At 36.8% G+C, this 25,665-nt stretch overlaps 1 protein-coding gene across 4 annotated transcripts in view; it reads right to left on the bottom strand.

Moving 5' to 3' along the window:
- The window catches only part of CYP39A1 (cytochrome P450 family 39 subfamily A member 1), a 135,354-nt gene extending 109,780 nt beyond the window's left edge, over window positions 1-25,574 (bottom strand). The window contains exons 1-6 of one of the 4 annotated variants that reach the window (XM_079147148.1): window positions 25,397-25,574; window positions 25,166-25,274; window positions 4,696-4,831; window positions 4,281-4,327; window positions 2,727-2,917; window positions 1,081-1,230 (exon numbers count right to left, since the gene is read on the bottom strand). In XM_079147148.1, the coding sequence (XP_079003274.1) occupies window positions 1,081-1,230; window positions 2,727-2,917; window positions 4,281-4,327; window positions 4,696-4,831; window positions 25,166-25,274; window positions 25,397-25,536 (773 nt within the window). In that variant the 5' untranslated portion in view covers window positions 25,537-25,574. Of the gene's footprint in view, window positions 1-1,080; window positions 1,231-2,726; window positions 2,918-4,280; window positions 4,328-4,695; window positions 4,832-25,165 lie in introns of those variants that run through there. The other 3 variants (XM_079147149.1, XM_079147150.1, XM_079147151.1) reach the window with 3 other exon arrangements.
- Window positions 25,575-25,665: the final 91 nt, after the last annotated feature.

The raw sequence follows: 25,665 nt of genomic DNA, 5'->3' as shown, positions 1-25,665 counted from the left end.
AATTGAGAGAACAAAGGGAACTGCATTTTAGTCTTTTGCAAAATAAAGTCTGGATTCCTACTGGATTGGCATTGAAGAAGAAAAGAGATTGCATGACTTCTTGGTTTACTTTCACTATGGCTATTGCAAAAGTTGTAAAAGGAAGAAAACGCAGCACAGAGACCAATTGCTGAGTTAAGCCTGCAAAGAAACTAGCTGTCATAGTTTTAATCTTTTTATAAAGCCACCAATATACATTGCAATGGTTTAAATGTGTCTCTTCAAAGTCCTATGTTGAAATCCTAACACCCAAGGTAATGGTATTAGGAGGTGGAAACTTCTGGAAGGTGACTGGATCATGAAATGTTTCCTGATGTAGGGAACTAGTACCCTTGTAAAAGAGCCTGGACAGAGCTTGTCCACCCCTTCTACCACATGAGGACACAGTGAGAAGTGGACTGTCTGCAAACTGGAAGACAGCCCTCACCAGAACCCAGTTTGGCTGGGAACTTGATCCCCAATTTCCCAGCCTCCAGAACTGTGAGAAATAAATTTCTATTGCTTATGAACTATTCAGGCCATGGTACTTAAAACAGCTCAAATGGAGTATGACATAGAGCAACAGTCAAGAAATTAAAATTTATTCATTTGAATAATTTTACAAACATTTATCTGAACCAACTGTGAGAAATACATTTGGCCACACCTACTTTTGCTTCGGAGAGAACAAAAGGGCTAAGACTGGTCACACTTTATGGCTTAGCATGGATCCAAACTGAATCAGTGTCATAATAATAAGCTATATGTGGAATAAAAGGCCTCAGAATAAATTCTTCATCCTTTCTCATTATCTACCTTTTTTGATTTTGTTCATCCAAAAAAAAAAAAAAAAAAAAAAAAGAGAGAGAGAAAAGAAAAAGGAAGAAATGCATCTCTTTTCTTTCCTTCCTCCCTCAATTCACAATCACACACCAAAACACAAACAGGTCATAGAAATAACTCCTCTCCCACTTAAATTGCTATTATATCTACTTGGAAAAAAGAGAAATGAGAAAACTATATAAATGGTTAAAAGGAGTTTAAAAGAATCAATTGACCTACCTCAGGAGCCATTCTGGCATCTGGGACCCATACTCAAAACCCTCATCATAAGCTTGAAAATGTTGGTAAAACTCCTTGATTTTCCTCTTGTGTGTGAGAAACAAACCTTTATTAAAGAGTATATTCACTGTGACGGGATAAAGGAGATGCCTATAAAGACAGAAGCACATAGTAAATCAGACCTAGTGATAGAAGAAGGAAGGCACAAGATACAAAAGAGGTGACTTATTAGGGGCAGATACTATGTGATAGTTTCTTTTTGGGGAAAATCACTCTTAAAAAATTTTAATATCTCCTTACTGGTCAAGATGATTTGGGAATAGCATAAATTGTGGTCTTATTTGTCTGAAGGTTCTAAAATCCTTTCTAAGCAAATATATTAGAGCCTGACAAATATGAGATGATAAACAGAAGCAAATTGATTCAATACAGCTCAACAAGTATTTATTTAACAGAAAATAACAATGTCTAAGGTACAACCCATGCCTTTCAATAGCAGCAAAAAATAACCAGAGAATCAAGGGCAGTAGTAGTTACCAAATTTCATAATTTTTCACAGGATTCCACATATTCAAACTACTGCATATTGAAATACACTACTGATCTTTAAAATATTTTTACTATGATGGAATAAAATGATTAATGAGGCATAATTAAGAAAAAGAATATCCAAAATATTCAATATCAAATATATTCTAATATCAAAGATATTTACCACCCCTTGAGGATCAACTTCTTCTAAAACTTCAAAAACACCCAGGGATTTGCTTTGTTTTATTATAGATACTAAGCAAACTTTAGCAAATTTTTAAGTTTGGTTGGTTGTATTTGCCCCCTCTCTTTCTGAACTTCTAAGAAACCACTATACAGTGTTCTGTTTTGAGTCAGAACTGCTGGATTTTGTCTATAGCACTCCAGAATTCTACTGAGGTGGAAAAGAGCTTCAGGTGTTCCAATCTACCAAATCTCTTAAATCTCTTTATGTGTGGAGGAAATTTTTCTCATCTTAAATCTCTTTATGTGTGGAGGAAATTTTTCTCATGACTTCTTCACCCAGCCTTTAACTTTTCCATCAAGCTATAGAATGGGGCTGATTTCCCCTGCCCCCACCCCACCACCACCTCCCAGTTTTTTCCTGTCTCTTGGGTCCTTCCTTCTAAGACAACTAGAGCTCAGTCCTGAAGCCCATGCGGGCTTTGCCTGGGCTACCTTTTAAAGTCTCACAGACACCTTCTGGACGCCCATAATCCACTTCATGATTCCCTTCTCTCCCCTGTTCTTTCAGTATCTGAATGGTGGGTCTTTGACAATTGTGAGAGGTACATCCATGTGGCATATACACAAGTACTGGAAGAACAATGTAGAAGTTACTGTATGTATCAGAATCATCATATTGGCTCACTAGCTTACCACAAAGTTGAAGTCCTAAATTAAAATTGCACATTAATTAAAATTTAAAAGATTTTTTAAAAAAATCTCTAATAGCCTCATTAGGTAAATTTCATTAACTGCATTGAATCAATTTGTTTCTAATTACATCATCACACCAAGTAATTTCTGAAGTCCAATGTATTGTATTCAAATTTTTTTACTCCAGAAAAGCAAAATTAAATCATACTAACACGTTTATTTATTTACCTATTTACCTTACAAAGTTGCTCAGGTCCATTGTTCCCTGTGTGCCTAAATTTTCCAGTTGTTCATGTAACTCTTCAGTCAGTTGCCCAATAAACTGATGTATGTTGAAGGTCCCCAGTTTTCCTTTCATCATAATATATAGCTTTTCATGCAGTGTTAAGAAGATATTCTTAGGAATTGATGCTATAAGCAGAGAAAACTATTTTCAAAATAAGCAACCACACCTTAAATCATACAGATAGTATACCTCTACCATTACATGGTCAGTAGGGACAATTACCAAAGTCTTCCATGTACATAAAATTATATCTGGCAAGTAAATGTGGGTAAAGATTCAATCCATATAGAGATAGCTCCAGTGTAGAGGGTGATTCACTTTACGGAATGGAGAGGATTGGTTTTCTGGTCCTTCCTCCTCCAAATCTATATTCCACGCATACTTAAAATACATATTTTACATATCCCAGCATTTTCAGGAACTATTCTACATGCTCAGAATATTCTTTATTTTACCACCCCAACCTCCACCCCCATCCACCCACATTGATAGGACCCACATTCTTGGGGTTAATTTCTATTTATCCTTCTAGTGTCTTTTTGAATGTTACTTCTACTAGAAAGCCTTTTCAAATCCCATGAATAACTGACTCCACTATTTCCTTTATGTTCATGTTCCTTTCACAATATACACTTCCAGTTAGGTTGGGGTAGTGGGAATGTAAGTTTAAAAAAAAAAAAAAAAAAACTCATTTCCTTAGATTTTTCTTTTATCTTGTTGTATTGCCCTTGAAGTAACTTTTATCAAATATAAAAATATAATTTTATATTTTGTATTTCATCATCTTATTATGTGTAGGTTATATTTTCTGTAAGTTAATTTAAAATAAGCTCTAGATTTCCTGAGTATACATCTCTATGAGAATTTAGGAAAGGAAAGGGAAACTGGCTTAGGAATAAATATTGTCATATTTCATTTGTTGAACAGAAATATTTACACAGAAAAGGCCCCAGGGGAGGCACAGTAGAAAAAAAAAATGATAATTTCCATATACCTCCAATAGGTAAGTTAGGATATTTTTTAAAAAAGATGTTACCATACAGATTAAAAGTCTTCAAAATATTTCTATTTCTTCATCAGAAATTCCACAACCCATATATCAACAAGCAGTAAATAGAGTACTTAACCAACATGTGATTTTCATGCAAACAAGAAGAAAAAAATGGCTATGCCATGGATCACTGATAACTTGTAAAACTTTTTGTCTTAATAGCAAGAAATGCATGAGAGAGTACATGAAAAGGAACTGAAGACAAAGAAACAAAAAGAAAGAAGACATAAACAGTAGAAACAAGTGCAAACATTGTGAAAGCAGAGAAAACGAATGGGCACAAAGTGAACCAGCTTTGCATTCTGGGAAGGACAAATAGCTTCAGCACACATATCTGCAGCCTGGGAAGAAGTGAAGGCCAACAGCCACCCTAGAAGCATGCCCCCAGTACAAGCCAGCAGTCGCTAAATCAGATGGGGAAATTGTGAACAGACAAGCCAGACCCTGGCTTACCTTACTAGCCCTGTGGGATATGTCAGGAAAAACCATTAAAGGGTTTCCTAAACAGAAAGTAACAACTTATAATCAAGCCAAGAGCTGTCATCACAGCAGCAGAACAGTTTTACCCACATTTTGGGTGTGGTAATGTGATACACACTGCAAATATTCTCTAAAAACAATCAGTGGGGTAACCCCATCTCTTTTGCATGTCTAACTGAAGTCCAAAAGTATCAGGCTGCCAGCAATGTGACCTTCAATGACCAGAGAAGTTCATCCTATGCTCTTTTCTCCATCTAGATCTACCCAGAGAATAAAGCAATGGACCGTTGTCATTCTTGAGAGAAGTATAAGGACGTAATTTTTGCCAAAAACTACTCTTGAATTCCAACGTTGTACTTCAAATAAACTATCTGAATGTATTTCTTACCTGTACGATAGACGGGAGTCTGTACTGCTAGCTCAAAATTCACTTCTTTGGATTTTAAAAATACATTAATTCCCTCTTCTTCAGTAACAAACGTCATTCGGTTTCCCATAGCAAAGATAGTAAATATTGGTCCATACTGAAATAAAACACAGAAACACAATTCATATTAATAAGCATTTCTAAGTATGGTTATATTTTCCTCAGGAACCCCAATACTGAAGTTATGGTCACAATAAAGATCAGTAGGACTATATCTGATAATTAATTATGAATTTTGATTATTTCAGTCATGTTGTTATATAAATCAAAATTTATTCTGTCCTAATAATGTCTATAATAAGATAGACATTATTTAATCATATCTTCCTTTCTTATAGTATGAAATAATAATAATAATAGTAATTATTATCATTATGCATTTATTTATTTGGTACTAGGAATTGATTCCAGGAGCACTTTACCACTCAGTTACATCCTCAGTCCTTTCATATTTTTTATTTTGAGATAGGGTCTTCCTAAGTTGCTAAGGGTCATGCTAGGTTGCTGAGGCTGGCTTCAAACTTGCAATTCTCGTGCCTCAGCCTCCCAAGTCACTGGGATTGCAGGCATGTAATCCTGGCATGCCTGCCAGCGTAAAATAATTATTAGAAAATAATTATTAGAAAATAATTATTATAAATAATAACTAGAAAATATATCAACACTGTGATATAAACAATTCTTGTCAAGATAGCAATAGGATTATTATTATTTTTTCTCTTAGTTTTCTAAATTATGTTTTTTTTTTATTGTAAACAAATGCGATACATGTTGCTTCTCTGTTTTAACATGGAGTAAAGGCATATCATTTGTATAATCATAAATTTACATAGGGTAATGTTGTTTGATTCATTCTGTTATTTTTTCCCTTCCCCCTACCTCTCACACCCCTCTTTTCCCTCTATACAGTCCTTCCTACCTCCATTCTTGCCCCCTGCTCTAGGCCTAACTCTAACCCTAACACTAACCCCTCCCATCCCCCATTATATGTCATCATCCACTTATCAGCGAGATCATTCGTCCTTTGGTTTTTTGAGATTGGCTTATCTCACTAAGTATGATATCCTCCAATTTCATCCATTTGCCTGCAAATGCCATAATATTATCATTCTTCATGGCGGAGTAATATTCCATTGTATATATATGCCATCGTTTCTTTATCCATTCATCAACTGAACGGCATCTATCTAGGTTGGTTACACAATCTGGCTATAGTGAATTGAGCAGCTATGAACATTGATGTGGCTGTATCTCTGTAGTATGCTGATTTTAAGTCCTTTGGGTATAGGCCAAGGAGTGGGATAGCTGGGTCAAATGGTCATTCCATTCCAAGTTTTCTAAGGAATCTCCACACTGCTTTCCAGAGTGGCTGCACTAATTTGCAGCCCCACCAGCAATGTAGGAGTATACCTTTTTCCCCACATCCTCACCAACACCTATTGTTGCTTGTATTCTTGATAATGGCCATTCTAATTGGGATGAAATGGAATCTTAGGGTAGTTTTGATTTGCATTTCTCTTATTACTAGAGATTTTGAACATTTATTCATATACCTGTTGATTGCTTATAGATCTTCTTCTGTGAAGCATCTGTTCAGTCTGTTCATATCCTTAGCCCATGTGTTGATTGGGTTATTTGTATTCTTGGTGTAGAGATTTCTGAGTTCTTTATATATTCTGGAAATTAGTGCTGTATCTGAAGTATGAGTGGAAAAGACATTCTCCCACTCTGTAGGTTCTCTCTTTACATTGCTGATAGTTTCCTTTGCTGAGAGAAACCTTTTTAGTTTGAATCCATCCCAGTTATTGATTCTTGCTTTTATTTCTTGTGCTATGGGAGTCCTGTTGAGGAAGTCTGGTCCTAAGCCGACATGTTGAAGATCTGGACCTACTTGTTCTTCTATAAGATGCAGGGTCTCTGGTCTGATCCCACGGTCCTTAATCCATTTTGAGTTTAGTTTCGTGCATGGTGAGAGATATGGATTTAGTTTCATTCTGTTGCATATGGATTTCCAATTCTCCCAGCACCATTTGTTGAAGAGGCTATCTTTTCTCCATTGCATATTTTTGGCACCTTTGTCTAGTATGAGAAAATTGTATTTATTTGGTTTTGTGTCTGTGTCCTCTATTCTGTACCATTGATCTACCTTTCTGTTTTGGTACCAATACCATGCTACTTATGTTACTATTGCTTTGTAGTAGAGTTGAAGATCTGATATTGTGATACCCCCTGCTTTGCTCTTTCTACTGAGGATTGCTTTAGCTATTCTGGGTTTCTTATTCTTCCCGATGAATTTCATAATTGCTTGCTCTATTTCTATAAGGTACGTCATTGGGATTTTAATTGGAATTGCATTGAATCTGTATAGCACTTTTGGTAGTATGGCAATTTTGACAATATTAATTCTTCCTATCCAAGAACATGGGAGATCGTTCAATCTTCTAAGGTTTTCTTTAATTTCTTTCTTTAGTGCTCTGTAATTCTCATTGTAGAGGTCTTTCACCTCTTTTGTGAGATTGATTCCCAAGTATTTTATTTTTTTCCATGCTATTGTGAATGGGGTAGGTTTCCTAATTATTCGTTCCAAAGATTCATCACTTATGTATAAAAATGCATTAGATTTATGTGCATTGATCTTATATCCTGCTACTTTACTGAATTCACTTATGAGTTCTAAAAGTTTTCTGGTGGAATTTCCTGGTTCCTCTAAGTATATAATCATATAATCAGCAAATAGGGATGGTTTGAGTTCTTCTTTTCCTATTCATATTCCTTTAATTTCTTTGGTCTGTCTAATTGCTCTGGCTAGAGTTTCAAGGACAATATTGAATAGAAGTGGTGAAAGAGGGCATCCTGCCTTGTTCCAGTTTTTAGGGGGAATGCTTTCAGTTTTTCACCATTTAGAATGATATTGGCCATGGGCTTAGCATAGATGGCCTTTACAATGTTAAGGAATGATCCCACTATCCCTATTTTTTCTAGTGCTTTGAGCATGAAGGGGTGCTGTATTTTATCAAATGCTTTTTCTGCATCTATCGAAATAATCATGTGATTCTTGACTTTTAGTCTGTTGATATGGTGAATTACATTTATTGATTTCCTGATGTTGAACCAACCTTGCACCCCTGGGATGAAACCCACTTGATCATGGTGCACTATCTTTTTATATGTTTTTGCATGCGATTTGCTAAAATTTTGTTGAGAATTTTTGTGTCGATGTTCATTAAGGATATTGGTCTGAAATTTTCTTTCCTTGATGTGTCTCTGTCTGGTTTAGGTATCTGGGTAATATTGGCTTCATAGAATGAGTTTGGGAGGGTCCCCTCCTCTTCTATTTCATGAAATACTTTGAGGAGTATTGGAATGAGCTCTTCTTTAAAGGTTTTGTAGAACTCGTCTGAGAACCCATCTGGTCCTGGACTTTTCTTTGTTGGTAGGCTCTTGATGACTTCTTCTATTTCATTACTTGAAATTGATCTATTTAAATTGTGTATGTCCTCCTCGTTCAGTTTAGGCAATTCATATGTCTCTAGAAACCTGTTGATGTCTTCAAAATTTTCTATTTTGTTGGAGTATAGATTTTCAAAATAGCTTTTAATTATGTTTTGTATTTCAATCGTGTCTGTTATGATATTTCCTTGTTCTTTCCGAATTTTAGTGATTTGTGTTTTCTCTCGTCTTCTCTTTGTGTGTAAAGTTTTATCAATTTTGTTTATTTTTTCGAAGAACTAAATATTTATTTTGTCAATTTTTTGTATTGTTTCTTTTGTTTCAATTTTGTTGATTTCAGCTCTGATTTTAACTATTTCCTGTCTTCTACTACTTTTGGTGTTGGTCTGTTCTTTTTCTAGGGCTTTGAGCTGTAGTGTTAGGTCCTTTATTTGTTGAGTTTTACTTCTTTTATTGAATGGGCTCTATGAAATAAATTTTCTTCTAAATACTGCTTTCATAGTGTCCCAGAGATTTTGATATGATGTGTCTTTGTTCTCATTTACCTCTAAGAATTTTTAATTTCCTTCCGAATATCTTCTGTTATCCATTCATCATACAATAGCATATTGTTTAATCTCCAGGTGTTGGAGTAGTTTCTGTTTTTTACTCTGTCATTTATTTCTAATTTCAATCCATAATGATCTGATAGAATACAAGGTAGTATCTCTATCTTCTTGTATTTGCTAACATTAGCTTTGTGGCACAATATATGGTCTATTTTAGAGAAGGATCCATGTGCTGCTGAGAAGAAAGTGTATTCGCTCTTGGTTGGATGGTATATTCTATAAATGTCTGTTAAGTCTAAATTATTGATTGTGTTATTAAGATCTGTGGTTTCTTTGTTCAATTTTTGTTTGGAAGATCTGTCCAGTAGTGAGAGAGGCGTGTTAAAATCACCTAGTATTATTTTTTTTTTTTTTTTTTTTTTTTTTTTTAAACAAATGGGATACATGTTGTTTCTCTGATTGTACATGGCGTAAAGGCATACCATTTGTGTAATCATAAATTTACATAGAGCAATGTTGTTTGATTCATTCTGTTATTTTTTTTCCCTTCCCCCCACCCCTCCCACCCCTCTTTACCCTCTATACAGTAGTTCCTTCCTCCATACTTGCCCCCCTCCCTAACCCTAACTCTAACCCTTCCCTCCCCCCCATTATGTGTCAACCTCCACTTATTAGCGATATCATTCGTCCTTTGGCTTTTTGAGATTGGCTTATCTCACTTAGCATGATATTCTCCAATTTCATCCATTTGCCTGCAAATGTCATAATTTTATCATTCTTTATGGCTGAGTAATATTCCATAGTATATATATACCACAGTTTCTTTATCCACTCATCAATTGAAGGGCATCTAGGTTGGTTCCACAGTCTGGCTATTGTGAATTGAGCAGCTATGAACATTGATGTGGCTGTATTTCTGTAGTATGCAGATTTTAAGTCCTTTGGGTATAGGCCAAGGAGTGGGATAGCTGGGTCAAATGGTGGTTCCATTCCAAGTTTTCTAAGGAATCTCCACACTGCTTTCCATAGCGGCTGCACTAATTTGCAGCCCCACCAGCAGTGTATGAGTGTACCTTTCTCCCCACATCCTCGCCAACACCTGTTGTTGCTCGTATTCTTGATAATCGCCATTCTAATTGGGGTGAGATGGAACCTTAGGGTGGTTTTGATTTGCATTTCTCTTATTACTAGAGATGTTGAACATTTTTCCATATGTTTGTTGATTGCTTGTAGATCTTCTTCTGTGAAGTGTCTATTCATTTCCTTAGCCCATTTGTTGACTGGACTGTTTGAATTCTTGGAGTAGAGTTTTTTGAGTTCTTTATAGATTCTGGAGATTAGTGCTCTATCTGAAGTATGATTGGCAAAGATATTCTCCCACTCTGTAGGCTCTTTCTTCGCATTGCTGATAGTTTCCTTTGCTGAGAGAAAGCTTTTTAGTTTGAATCTATCCCAGTGGTTGATTCTAGCTTTTATTTCTTGTGCTATGGGAGTCCTGTTAAGGAAGTCTGGTCCTAGACCAACAAGATGAAGATTTGGACCTACTTTTTCTTCTATAATCTGCAGGGTCTCTGGTCTGATTCCGAGGTCCTTAATCCATTTTGAGTTTAGTTTCGTGCATGGTGAGAGATATGGGTTTAGTTTCATTCTGTTGCATATGGATTTCCAATTCTCCCAGCACCATTTGTTGAAGAGGCTATCTTTTCTCCATTGTGTTATGGTCTATTTGGTTTCTGAAATTGAGAAGGATTTGTTTGACATACATGGATGAGCCACTGTTTGGGGCATAGATGTTTACGATTGTTATGTCTTGCTGATTTATGCTTCCCTGTAAGCAGTATGAAATGTCCTTCTTTATCCCTTCTGACTAACTTTGGCTTGAAGTCCACATTATCTGAAATGAGGATGGATACCCCAGCTTTTTTGCTGAGTCCATGTGCATGGTATGTTTTTCCCCATTCTTTCACCTTTAGTCTATGGGTATCTTTTTCTATGAGGTGAGTCACTAGCACGCAACACATTGTTGGATCTTTCTTTTTAATCCAATCTCCCAGTCTGTGTCTTTTGATTGATGAGTTCAGGCCATTAACATTCAGGGTTATTACTGAGATATGATTTGTATTCCCAGTCATTTGGCTCATTTTTTATATTTTATTTATTTATTTATTTTTTGACACGACTTGGTTCCTCCTTTATTTGACAATTCCTTTAGGATAATTCCTCCCTTTGCTGATTTGCTTCTTTGTTTTTCATCTCTTCCTCATGGAATATTTTGCTGAGAATGTTCTGTAATGCCGGCTTTCATTTTGTTAATTCTTTTAGCTTTTGTTTATCATGGAAGGATTTTATTTCATCGTCCAATTTAAAGGTAATTTTTGCTGGGTATAAGATTCTTGGTTGGCATCCATTTTCTTCAGGGCTTGAAAAATGTTGTTCCAGGTCCTTCTAGCTTTTAGGGTCTGGATTGAAAAATCTGCTGATATCCGTATTGGTTTCCCCCTGAATGTAATTTGGTTCTTTTCTCTCACAGCCTTTAAAATTCTGTCTTTATTTTGTATGTTTGGTATTTTCATTATAATGTGACTTGGTGTGGGTCTGTTGTAATTTTGTGTATTTGGAGTTCTATAAGCCTCTTGAACTTGATTTTCCATTTCATTCTTCAGATTTGGGAAATTTTCTGATATTATTTCATTGAATAGATTGTTCATTCCTTTGGTTTGTTTCTCTAAGCCTACCTCAATCCCAATAATTCTTAAATTTGGCCTTTTTATGATATCCCATAGTTGTTGTAGATTCTGTTCATGATTTCTTACCATCTTCTCTGTTTGTTCAACTTTGTTTTCAAGGTTAAATATTTTGTCTTCAATGTCTGAGGGTGTGTCTTCCAGGTGTTCTATCCTATTGGTTATGCTTTCTATGGAGTTCTTAATTTGGTTTATTGTTTCCTTCATTTCAAGGATTTCTGTTTGGTTTTTTTTCAATATCTCTAACTCTTTATTGAAATGATCTTTTGCTTCCTGTATTTGCTCTTTTAATTGTCAATTGGTGCCATCATTCAATGCCTGCATTTGCTCTTTCATCTCATCATTCAGTGCCTATATTTGCTCTTTCATCTCATTGTTTGCGTCCCTGATCATTTTAATTATGTACATTCTGAACTCCCTTTCTGTCATTTCTTCTGCCATGCTGTCATTGGGTTTTATTGATGTAACATCTAGATTTGTTTGTGGCATTTTCTTCCCTTGTTTTCTCATATTGTTCAGGTACCAGTGGACCGCTAAGATATTGCAGATTTCCTCTATTGACTTATAATGTCCCTGAAGCTTTCTAGTATATCCCCTCTTATACTTCAGTAGCCTAAAGTCTTGGAGGAAGCTGATAGTGCGGTGCTCTACAAGGAAGCTGCCTCTCTCAGGGTGGTGGCCTTCAGGTGGGGTATATTCCCTGCTAGTGACCAGAGGTGCCTCTACTTGTTGACCAATGGTCATCCAAAGGGGAACTAGGCTGAGGGCTGAGGCAAGGCCTGTTTGGGCCTGTGTCTCTGGTTTTACCATCCTTGTGGGAAAACCTCACCTGGTGGGGAAGACTCACCTGGTGGGGAGGTCTCGCTAGTCAGTTCCCCTCCTAGAGGTTCCCCTCAATCCACAACTACCACCTGGGCTGGGCTGCCTTCCTCTGCAGCATTCCCAGGGGCCCGGACCTACCTCCTGGGCCTGGAAGCCTCACCCTTTGCAGACGAGTCTCCTTAGGCTGCCTCTCCTCAGAGAATCTGTCCGCAGTCCTGGTACCTTCGCTCCGCCCCTCAGCTTGTCTCTGTGCGGCTCTTCCACCAAGAAGCTTCCTAGGTCCTGGAACCCTGCTCTGCACCTAATCGCCTGGCTATGTGGCCCCTCCTCTGAGCAGCACCTGAAGCCCCGTACAGCCGCTCTGACCCCCAGCGACCTGCCGCTGCCCTCTTCCTCTAGGCAGCCGCCTGGTGTTCAGGAGCAGTCGCTCTGAGTCCAAGCGACCTGCCACACACCTCCTCCTTGGCAACTGCGCGTAGCTTTGGTGCAGCTGCTCAGAGTCCAAGCAACCAGCTGTGCTCCTACTCCTCCTCCTCCTGGCAGCTCCCCGGTGTGTTCAAGAGCTGTCGCTCTGAGTCCAAACAGCTCGCGGTGCAGCTCCTCCTCTGGGCAACGCCCACCCCCCCAGAGCCCCGGTGGGTGGCTCCGAATCCCAGCGTTGTGCTGAGCGGCCTCCTCTCCAATGCTCCCAGTTGTCCAAGTTACTGCTCCAGCGGGGGGAGGGTGTCCTCGCTGGCAACTCTACTTCACAAAGTTCCCTGTGTTCCGGGACTACCGCCCCATCCAGGATGCCTCCCCAACAGGAGAGACTCACCCGGCAGCTTTGAGTTGGTCCCAAGTCTCTCAGTATCTCCTCTTCTTGAATCCTGAGTCCTGGAGTAACATGAAATGCAGCCACCCTCTAGTCCGCCAAATTGAAACCCCCAGCAATAGGATTTTAAGCAGCCAATAGCTAGACATTGCTCAAGAAAAAGACACAAAAATTGCCAGCTGCTTTTACAGGAAATCCATGGTCACTCAACTATATCTTGCAAACTGAAACACTTTTCTGTCCACTAGCCTGTTCACTTCCTTATTTTCCAAAATGGCAATTTCACCTGTACATGCTACTCAACTCTCTCCACTCTGAGACACTGTCTCTGCCTTGTAACTCACTGGAAGAAAATGCAGGCAATCTACTGGGCTCAGCCTCATCTTCTCACTCCATCATCTGGCTAATCAAGCCCACTTGTGCCCATTCCCCTGGCCTTCCCTCCTGTGAACATGGACATTAGGCCGTGAAATGCCAACTCCTTCCCTATCTTATGGACCCTATGCTCCCTTGCTTTCTCTTTGTTCTACATTTATGCCTTCTTTCTCTGATATCCATTTTTTTCCCCTCTTTCTTGAATCACTCCTAGCAGCCTATAAAACATACTCTAGCATGAAGTTACACTTCAGGGAGTCCATGATCATGTTGGGGAAGTGGGATATCATTTTCAGTGAATTCCAAGTATAATTGAGCATTTGATTTAATGATGACTGTAGGCAAGAAACCATAATCTTATCCATGATTCTATTATCATAAGAAACCTTACTTTCATAGACCATTACAGTTATCATAGATATTTGAGAACATCATTTATGCTCATTGCTACTTCAATAACAGTCATTTCTACACTTACCATGAGATGACAGATGATTACTCCTCTGATACATTTGTGGGTGCTACCAGGCAACTGTGGGTCCAAGAATCACTATATAGCTAAAAAGGGAAGCCCGTCTTCCCACAGTGATGATCCAGACACCTACATTGCTTTCCAATATTACCTATATGCAATTGTTTACTAATCAATTCTTAGAAGATGAGTCTTTTTCATTGTTTGCAAGCTGCTCACTCATGGTAGCCAGGAAGCAGAGCAGGGTGTGGTGAGGAGATAAACCCTTACAGGGCACATCCCTTGTGACCTTCTTCCTCCAACAGGTCCCATGTCCCAGTAGTGGATTAGTCCACTGAAGAGGTCACAGCCCTCAAGATCCAATTACTTCCAAAATCCCTAACTCTGAACACATGAAATCTGGAAGGAGAAAGTCTAGATCTAAACCATAACATGGAAAGTGGCCTTCTGCAACATGGATGGGTAGGAGCTAAAATCTAAGGCCTATTTCCTAACTACAGATTTAGATTATAGTCTCCTTGTTTCTTTCCTAAAAGTTTTAGAGTTTTCTGCTTTACATTTAAGTTCATGATCTATTTTGAGTTCATTTTTGTTTAAGATGTGAGACTTAGGTTGACATGAACATTTTGGTGTTTGGACTTTGTTTGTTTGTTTTTATTGAGGAAGGAATTTGAGGATTCAGAAAAAGAAAGATATATTCCTTCTCAAAAAAGAAGTGCCCATGGGATGCAGGAAATGACCATGAACCACTGGAATGTCAAATAAGTAAATCCTGAGCAACCTAGCTCCTGCCCTTGGCTGGCAACCTTGCCCCCAAAGTAACATAAGGAGAAGGCAGTACATTAGCACTAAGAAAACTGGTGTGAAACTCAGTCACTCTTCCCTGACTCCACCTGCAGCCCAACCCCAGGACTGTCCCTCTATAAATATTAATATCCCACAAGGGGTTGCTGTCTCTTGCTCTTTCTCTCTTTTTCAATAGGCCACATCAGTATCAATTTTTCTACATAAATCTGTGTCTCCAACTGGTGCAGGTTGGAATTATTTTCCTGAATATGCCAAAGACCCCACTTGTCCTGAGTTAAGGTCTCCTCTCTGAGAACTCCTACAGTGACAGTTAAGAGTGTCTAACTGCTGGGCATCACCATGCCTGTAATCCCAGCAGCTCAAGAGGCTGAGGCAGAGGGATAGAGAGTTCAAAGTCAGCTTCAGCAAAAGTGAGGCACTAAGCAACTCAGTGAGTTTCTATCTCTAAATAAAATATAAAATAGGGCTGGGGATGTGGGTCATTGGTCAAGTTCCCCTGAGTTCAATTCTCTATAACAACAACAACAACAACAACAAAAGTGTCTAATTGCTTCATCACCATTGGTTGAGAAGGCTATCTTGACTCTGTTGAATTGCTTTTACAGCTTTGTCAAAAGCTAAGTTAGCTACTGGTATGAGTCTCTTTCTGAATTCTCTATTCTGCTCTATTGATCATTTTGTCTATCTCTTTGCCAATGTCACACACTCTGGATGAGTAATAAATCTTGAAATTTAGTGGAATGATTCCTTCTGCTTTTCTTTTTTAGAATTGTGTTAGGTGTTGTAGTTCCTGTGCCTTTCCATATAATTTTTAGAATAATCTTGCTTATATTTACAACAAGTCTTGCTGGGAATTTGATAGTATTTGCATTAAACTGGAACTGACATCTAAACTATGATGGCTTTTTCAATCCATGAATATAGTATATACCCACTTAAGACTCTGATTTTTCAAATCCAGTGTTTCATAGATTTCAGCATGTAAGTCCTATACATATTTGGTAAATTTATAGCTACATATTTTTTCTCTAAATGGCTATGAATGTCATTATATTTTAAATAGTGATTTCCACATGTTGTTAGTATATAGTAATACAACTAAAAGTTGAATAGGACCTCATAAAACTTCTCAAGAGGTTTTTTAATATTTTTCTTTCTTTTCTTTTTTTTTTTTGATTATTTGGAATTTTTTACATAGACAATCCTATCATCTGAAAACTGGGAAAGTTTTATTTCTTCCTTTCCAAACATATGTCTTTTATTTCTTTTGCTTTGTTACACTGGCTAAAAGTTCTGGTTCTGTGTTAAGAGTACTGATATCAGATCTTTGCTTTGTTCCCAATCATGTAGGGGAAACAATAGTCTTTCATAATTAAGTATCCTGTTAACTGTAAGATTTGTGTTGACATTCTTTTTTGGAGGGAGGGAATTTAATCAAGTTGCAGAACTTACCCTCTATTCCTACTGAACTTTTCTTTATCATGAATATTGAATTTTGTCAAATGCCTCTTCTGCACCAAGTGATATCATCACACATTCTTTCTTTTGTAGCCTATTTATATGGTGCTTTACATTGACTGATTTTCAAATATTAAAATGATCGTGCATCCCTGGTATATACCCCTACTTGGTAATTCCTTCTATATATTACTAAATTTTATTTGTTGATATTTTGTTCAATAGGTTTGCTTTTGTATTCATATGGAATTCTGTGGTTTTCTTCGTTTGCACTGTTTTTGGTTTATATCAAGGTAATAGTGGCTTCATAAATTAAACTCAGAAGTATTCCTTTCTCTTTCTGGAAGAGATTATGTATAATTAATTGTTACTTCTTTAAACATTTGGTATGAGCCCCCAGTGAAACAATCTGGACATAGAGAGTTTTTTTAGGGGAATTTTAAAATAACAAATTAAATTTTCTTAAAAGAACAGTCTAATCAAATTATGTATTTCATATTGAATATTAGTGGTAGTTTGTATTTTTCTGGTAGCTGGTCCATTTCATCTAAGTTGTTAAATTTATGTATGCAGGGTTATTCATAATATTCCATCATTCTTTTGATGTCTACAGGGTTAAGAATGATATCCGTTGTTTCATTCCTAACATCGGTCACTTCTGTCTTCCATCAGTTTGGCATGAGGTCTGGCAATGTTATAGATTTTTTAAGAAGACCGACTTTTTCTTTTTTCTTTTTTTCTTTTTTATTGTAAACAAATGGGATACATGTTGTTTCTGTTTGTACGTGGAGTCAAGGCATACCATTTGTGTAATCATAAATTTACATAGAGTAATGTTGTTTGATTCATTCTGTTATTTTTTCCCTTCCCCCACCCCTCCCACCCCTCTTTTCCCTCTATACAGTCCTTCCTCCCTAACCCTAACTCTAACCCTAACACTAACCCCTCCCTCCCCCCATTATGTGCCATCATCCACTTATCAGCGAGATCATTCATCCTTTGGTTTTTTGAGATTGGCTTATCTCACTTAGCATGATATTCTCCAATTTCATCCATTTGCCTGCAAATGCCATAATTTTATCATTCTTTATGGCCGACTTTTTCTTTCAATGATTTTCTCCATTGCTTTTTCTGTTCAATTTCATTTTTTTTTCTTATTTTTAACATTTCTCTGTTGCTTTAGGTTTATTTTTCTGTTTTGGGTGAGTCTTGAGGCAGAAGTTCATATTACTGACTTTAGTTTTTCTTTTTTTCTAATATAAGCACTTAGTGATACAAACTCTGATATGTTGCAGTTTTTGCAATCAGCTTAATGTATTTTGTACTTCACATGAGACAAGTAAATTATAAAGACCCAAAACAGTCATAAAGGAAGAGATGGAATCATGTATCATGAAAGATGTATCATGAAAACTCAGAGAAAATTGGGGTAACTATAATAATATTAGAGAAAGTTGATTTTAACTCATGATGGATTAGTACATATAAGACCGTCAAATAACTCTTTGATGGGCAAGTAGGTATCCTTAGCAAGAGTTGTTTAAGCAGAGAGGCTGACGAAGTTGAGTTGTCTAGGTAAGTCATTTTAATGTAGGGAATGGTTTGGGGGAGGCTTGTCTGCGAATTGGATCTTGTACTCGTATTTATGGATTTAGTACTATGGTGGGAAGCACATAGCATTTCTTTCAATAAAGTCTGAAAAATCATGATGCTTAATTGTGTCAACAACTTTTCAAGAGTTTTATGAAATTATACTCTCATTTTTGCAAAATATCCAAACTTGTCCTAGTGCATTTTGGGACACTGTTTTCAAATAGTGTTTCCACCATGTCAGCAAATACATAATCTTAGGTGCCAATGGGAAGACTGAGACACATATTATTAGGCCTTTAAAATTACTTTTGCAGTCAGTGTGCTAGAGATTTTATCAAAGTCTCATGCTTAAAAAAATTATAAATAACATTTCATACTGCTTGACATAACAACCATAAATATCTATGCCCCGAACACTGGCTCATCCATGTACATCAAACAAATCCTTCTCAATTCCAGAAATCAAATAGACCACAACACAATAATACTAGGCGATTTTAACACACCTTTCTCACCACTGGATAGATCCTCCAAACAAAAACTGAACAAAGAAACCATAGGTCTCAATAACACAATCAATAATTTAGACTTAATGGACATTTATAAAATATACCATCCAACAAAGAGTGAATACACCTCTTCTCAGGAGCACATGGATCCTTCTCTAAAATAGACCATATTTTATGCCAAAAAGCTATTGTTAGCAAATACAAGAAGATAGAGATACTACCTTGTATTCTATCAGATCATAATGGATTGAAATTAGAAATAAATGACAGAGTAAAAAACAGAAACTACTCCAACACCTGGAGATTAAATAATACGCTATTGTATGATGAATGGATAACAGAAGATGTCAGGAAGAAAATTTAAAAATTCTTAGAGGTAAATGAGAACAAAGACACATCATATCAAAATCTCTGGGACACTATGAAAGCAGTACTTAGAGGAAGATTTATTTCCTGGAGTGCATTCCATAAAAGAAGAAAAAATCAACAAATAATCGACCTAACACTACAGCTCAAAGCCCTAGAAAAAGAACAGACCAACACCAAAAGTAGTAGAAGACAGGAAATAGTTAAAATCAGAGCTGAAATCAACAAAATTGAAACAAAAGAAACAATACAAAAAATTGACAAATAAATATTTAGTTCTTTGAAAAAATAAACAAAATTGATAAAACTTTAGCCACACTAACAAAGAGAAGACGAGAGAAAACACAAATTACTAAAATTCGGAAAGAATAAGGAAATATCATAACAAACGTGATTGAAATACAAAATACAATTAGAAGCTATTTTGAAAATCTATACTCCAACAAAATAGAAAATTTTGAAGACATCAACAGGTTTCTAGAGACATATGAATTGCCTAAACTGAACGAGGAGGACATACACAATTTAAATAGATCAATTTCAAGTAATGAAATAGAAGTCATCAAGAGCCTACCAACAAAGAAAAGTCCAGGACCAGATGGGTTCTCAGCCGAGTTCTACAAAACCTTTAAAGAAGAGCTCATTCCAATACTTCTCAAAGTATTCCATGAAATAGAAGAGGAGGGGACCCTCCCAAACTCATTCTATGAAGCCAATATTACCCTGATACCTAAACCAGACAGAGACACATCAAGGAAAGAAAATTTCAGACCAATATCCTCAATGAACATTGATGCAAACATTCTCAAAAAAAATCTTAGCAAATCCCCTACAAAAATATATTAAAAAGACAGTGCACCATGATCAGGTGGGTTTCATCCCAGGGATGCAAGTTTGGTTTAACATTCGGAAATCAATAAATGTAATTCACCATATTAACAGACTTAAAGTAAAAAATCACATGATTATTTTGATAGATGAAGAAAAAGCATTTGATAAAATACAGCATCCCTTCATGCTCAAAACACTAGAAAAAATAGGGATAGTGGGATCATTCCTTAACATTGTAAAGGCCATCTATGCTAAGCCCATGGCCAATATCATTCTAAATGGTGAAAAACTGAAAGCATTCCCCCTAAAAACTGGAACAAGGCAGGGACGCACTCTTTCACCACTTCTATTCAACATTGTCCTCAAAACTCTACCAGAGCAATTAAACAGACCAAGGAAATCAAAGGGATACGAATAGGAAAAGAAGAACTCAAAACATCCCTATTTGCTGATGACATGATTATATATTTAGAGAAACCAGGAAATTCCACCAGAAAACTTTTAGAACTCATAAGTGAATTCAGTAAAGTAGCAGGATATAAGATCAATGATCATAAACCCAATGCATTTTTATATATAAGTGATGAATCTTCAGAAAGAGAAGTTAGGAAAAATACCCCGTTCACAATAGCTTCGAAAAAAATAAAATACTTGGGAATCAATCTCACAAAAGAGGTGAAAGACCTCTAAAATGAGAACTACAGAACACTAAAGAAAGAAATTGAAGAAAACCTTAGAAAATGGAAAGATCTTCCATGTTCTTGGATAGGCAGAATTAATATTGTCAAAATGGCCATACTACCAAAAGTGCTATACAGATTCAATGCAATTCCAATTAAAATCCCAATGATGTATCTTACAGAAATAGAGCAAGCAATCATGAAATTCATCTGGAAGAATAAGAAACCCAGAATAGCTAAAGCAATCCTTAGCAGGAAGAGTGAAACAGGGGGTATCGCAATACCAGAACTTCAACTATACTACAAAGCAATAGTAACCAAAACGGCATAGTATTGGTACCAAAATAGATGGATCAATGGTACAGAATAGAGGACACGGACACAAACCCAAATAAATACAATTTTCTCATACGAGACAAAGGTGCCAAAAATATGCAATGGAGAAAAGATAGCCTCTTCAACAAATGGTGCTGGGAAAACTGGAAATCCATATGCAACAGAACTAAACCCCTATCTGTCACCCTGCACAAAACTCAACTCACAATGGATCAAGGACCTCGGAATCAGACCAGAGACCCTGCAGATTATAGAAGAAAAAGTAGGTCCAAATCTTCAATATGTCGGCTTAGGATCAGACTTCCTTAACAGGACTCCCATAACACAAGAAATAAAAGCAAGAATCAATAACTGGGATAGATTCAAACTAAAAAGCTTTCTCTCAGCAAAAGAAACTATCAGCAATGTAAAGAGAGAACCTACAGAGTGGGAGAATGTCTTTTCCACTCATACTTCAGATACAGCACTAATTTCCAGAATATATAAAGAACTCAGAAATCTCTACACCAAGAATACAAATAACCCAATCAACACATGGGCTAAGGATATGAACAGACTGAACAGATGCTTCACAGAAGAAGATCTATAAGCAATCAACAGGTATATGAATAAATGTTCAAAATCTCTAGTAATAAGAGAAATGCAAATCAAAACTACCCTAAGATTCCATTTCATCCCAATTAGAATGGCCATTATCAAGAATACAAGCAACAATAGGTGTTGGTGAGGATGTGGGGAAAAAGGTATACTCCTACATTGCTGGTGGGGCTGCAAATTAGTGCAGCCACTCTGGAAAGCAGTGTGGAGATTCCTTAGAAAACTTGGAATGGAATGACCATTTGACCCAGCTATCCCACTCCTTGGCCTATACCCAAAGGACTTAAAATCAGCATACTACAGAGATACAGCCACATCAATGTTCATAGCTGCTCAATTCACAATAGCCAGATTATGGAACCAACCTAGATGCCCTTTAATTGATGAATGGATAAGGAGACTGTGGTGTATTAGTCAGGCATAAAGAATAATAAAATTATGGCATTTGCAGGCAAATGAATGAAATTGGAGAATATCATGCTAAGTGAGATAAGCCAATCTCAAAAAACCAAAGGATGAATGATCTCACTGATAAGTGGATGATAAAACATAATGGGGGGTGGGAGAGGGACAAGAATGGAGGAAGGAGGGACTGTATAGAGGGATAAGAGGGGTGGGAGGGGTGGGGGGGAGAAAAAAATAACAGAGTGAATCAAAAACTATTACCCTAGGTAAATGTATGATTACACAAATGGTAATGCCTCTACTTCATGGACAGAGAAACAAGATGTATCCCATTTGTTTACAATAAAAATGAATTTTAAAAAATTGTAAATCATAATGTAAGATTGACATAACCAGACTCAGTTTGAAATATAAACAAAATTCTTTGTCTCAAAATTTAAAAATATTGGGTATACAATATGGGTTTTTCTGTTGTAAACTTTACTAACTAAAGACAGAGCACTAGCCATCTCCAGGGTTAAATGGGATAGGACCGTCAAGGTGACATGGTAGGTGGTAGGATTCAGTTTTTCACAGTCCTTAGTTCTTTACTGGCTATGGGCCAGGGCCTCCCTCTGTTTCTTACCTTATGAGCCTCTCCATCAAAGTGTGTGAGCCGAGAAGACAACAGAGTCTGCTATCCAAATGAAAGCTTAAGGACACCTGTCACATTCCATCATTTATGCCATATTTTTATTCATTAGAAGGGAGTTTCTAAATTCTGCCAACACCTCAGAGGAGGCGATTATACATGGGAATGGATTGCAAAAGGTGGTGATAATTATATTAGAAATCTGTGTTACAGTTTGGATGTGAGGTATCCCCCAAAAGATCATATATGAGACACTGCAGGAAGGTTCAGAGGAGAAATGATTGGATTGTAAGAGACTTAATCCAATCCGTGAATTAATCCCTAATGGGATTAACTGAAGTGATAGGGTGTGGCTGGAGGACATGGGAATTGGGGCGTGGCTATAGGGTATATATTTTGTATCTGGAGAGTGGAGTCTCTTTCTGCTTCCTGATCTCATGTGAGCTTCCCTCTACCATCCTCTCCCTCCCCGGTGTTCTGCCTCAGCCCTGAGGAATGGAGCCGGCCTTCTATGAACTAAGACCTCTGAAACCATGAGCCCTCAAATAATCTATTCTCCTCTATAATTGTGCTGGTCAGATCCTTTTAGTCACAGCAGCAAAAAACTGACTAAAACAGTGTGACTACCCCATATGATTATCAATGGGAAAACACGTTAAATAAAGTTAGCTATATCCACACATCTTTAAAAAAAAAAAAAAAAACTTAGGAGTTCTAGATAGTACTGATATGTAAAGATTTCAATATCTTTTGACCAAAAAACAGTGGGTAGTATGATGCATTTCACTTATAAAAGATGGAAAATAAGAATCTATAACTGTATTTGTTTGTATATGGTTAAAGAAACTAAGAAAGGATACATAAGAAATAAATTAGTATTACCAAGGCTGGAAATAAAGGATAAGAACTGAGTGGAAGGGAAACAGAAGTCAAAGAGATTTTTCACTGTGGTTTTTATTTTTTCAAAATATTGAACTATATCAATGCATAATCTACTCAATTATTAAATAAAAATAAAGGGAAGATTTTTACAGTCTCCAAAGCTTTCTTTTTTCTGCCTTTTCCAGTAGTGGAAGAAGCTGGAACTTCAAATGAATCAGTATGCAGTAAGTAGTGTCTTATATAGTAGCCACTTAAATGAAACTTTCTATCAAGACTACCAATTAGAACCTACTGCAAATGCTGTGAGAAAGCACTATGAACCCTCCACCCAAAATCTGGTTCAACTATCAAGACTAATGATGTCACATACCCAACAAGGGGGTATGAAAAGGTTTATCACTTACATAATGGGGCTTTTCTGGGAAAAGTACCACTGGTCTCCTAAGCTGATCTGAAAATGGTTTAAGAAAGCAGATGTCGCTTAGGGGTTTTATTGCTGTCAGGGAGTCTGAGCATTTCTGCTTGAGAGTTTTATTTTTTTAAGTTTTATTGAAGTATAACTGACATACAATAAATTGCATATTAAAATGTATAGTTTGCTAAAATTGGCATATATATACACCTGCAAAATCACTGCCATGATCAAGATAATAAATGCCATTATTCACCTTGAAAAGTTTCCTAATAGTTTCTTTTTTTTCCTAATAACTTCTTAATGAATATGTTTTTCTTTACAGATGCTTATTTTTTTATATAATAGTGGGATTTGTTGCTACATATTCATACACTCACACAAAATAACAATACAGTTTGGTCCATTTCATGTCCCAGTAAGAGCTGGTGTTTTGTACAGTTTAAATTTCCCCTGGCACCAAAGATAGGAGTTGGTATACTTTCTTAGCATCTTGCCCAGATGAACAGTACAAGGGGAAGAGGCAAGAGTGAGGCTTAATAACTTTCAATATTAAATAATGTAGTCACATTTTGCATGCAATTCTACTTTTAAAAATTTATTATGAGGAAACTATCAGATAAGTGCAAAATGTACGACCACATAGACACAGGCTAAGAATGTTCATTGAAATGTTGCTTAAGATGAAGAAAAAGGGTGGCAACAACTTTTGTATGCAACTACTGAGATTTAAGTAAATGATCATATCTTTATATCATGAACTATAACCATCAAAGAATAGTCACTACTATTTACTCAATAGTTTATAAATGCATAGAAAAAAGGCAATATAATGTACAGTAAGCTTTTAATGTTTCATTTCTGGTGTGATATTCTGGGTTACTCTTATTTTCATCTTACTTTTCTTCAGTATTCTCCAAGATTTTAAACTAAATTGGAGTCTTGGAAATTTTGAAAGTAAACCATCAACAGTATATATAATGCTACTATATATAAAATTATTCTGTAAATTGGGCTAACTAGATAGAAACCTATGTGGAGAAAGTTGACACAGAAAATATTGCAATATGATCCATAATGATGATGATGGTTAATATCACCACACAATCTTGGTGGCTGGAAATTGAATAGAAATTAAAGACTGGCAAATGTCTGGTCCCTAAAGTGCTCAAACATTCAAAAGATACTTTAAGAACAAAAACATCTATTAGAACCACCCATCATCAGTAACAATACCAAGAGGAAAAATGGTACCCCTTAAATTTGTAAACATCAATTTTTGCAAGCTATTTTTACAATATGCTGGTATTAGCTCCATTTTGGAAACGAATTTATTACTCATTTTCATAAATTTATATCATATTACACTTCTGTCTTTCCCAACTATACAAGCATTTAGTTAAAATGTTTTCGCTCAGAAATTAACTTCGAAGAAGTAGCTAACACTTCAAAGTTAATCTCTACTTCAACAAGGCAGAGCAAGCTGCATTGTACTTCGTCTCCTTTGCAAAACCTTGCGTAGGAGAAGGTTGTTGATTGTTAGTAGAGGGATTAAAAATGCTTTATTAATAATGTTTAATTGAATTGCGGGAAGCAAGTATATTCCCGGTGATCTAATATTGCACTTGAAATCCAATGAAGAAAAAATAATAAAAAGGAAAATGTTAACTCCTCTGAAATTCCCGTCTACCACGCCACATACCTTGATTCGTGCTTTCTCTATAAATTCTAGAGGGGCTTTTCCAAGCTCCAATCCAGCTCCAATCCAAGGAATCCAGCCCTTGATGCACGGAGGTCTACGCAAGTTCTTCCTTTGAAGGCATAAGAAAAGAGCAAAGCAACCCAGGGCTATAATCACTGTTGGGGAAACCAGTTCTGTATTTTGCTCCATCATTTTCCAAAATTAGAAAAGTTTGAAAAAAGTCCTGCTGACCTGGCACTTCCTCGTTCCCTGTGGGCTAGGGAAGACCCTCCGGGTCTCCCAACCTTTCCGCTCCAACTTTTGCAGCTAGTTCTCTTTCGTAACTGTAACTTCCTTTCCCCGCCCCAATTTTTAGGTGATGTCTGCATCATCGCTCCCTCCCACCTCCTCTTCTATTTCAAATCCTGGCTATCACCGAAACAAGGCTAGGGCTGGGCTGGGCTAGACGGGGCAGGGCGGGGCGGGGCGGGGCGGGGCTGGGGGTGGGTGGGAGCAAGAGG

Source organism: Sciurus vulgaris (assembly GCF_902686455.1).
Source record: "Sciurus vulgaris genome assembly, chromosome: 7".
In the NCBI taxonomy this organism is placed as follows: domain Eukaryota; kingdom Metazoa; phylum Chordata; class Mammalia; order Rodentia; family Sciuridae; genus Sciurus; species Sciurus vulgaris.
The sequence above is the reverse complement of the archived record's forward strand: the minus strand, read 5'-3'. Positions and strand labels throughout refer to the sequence as shown.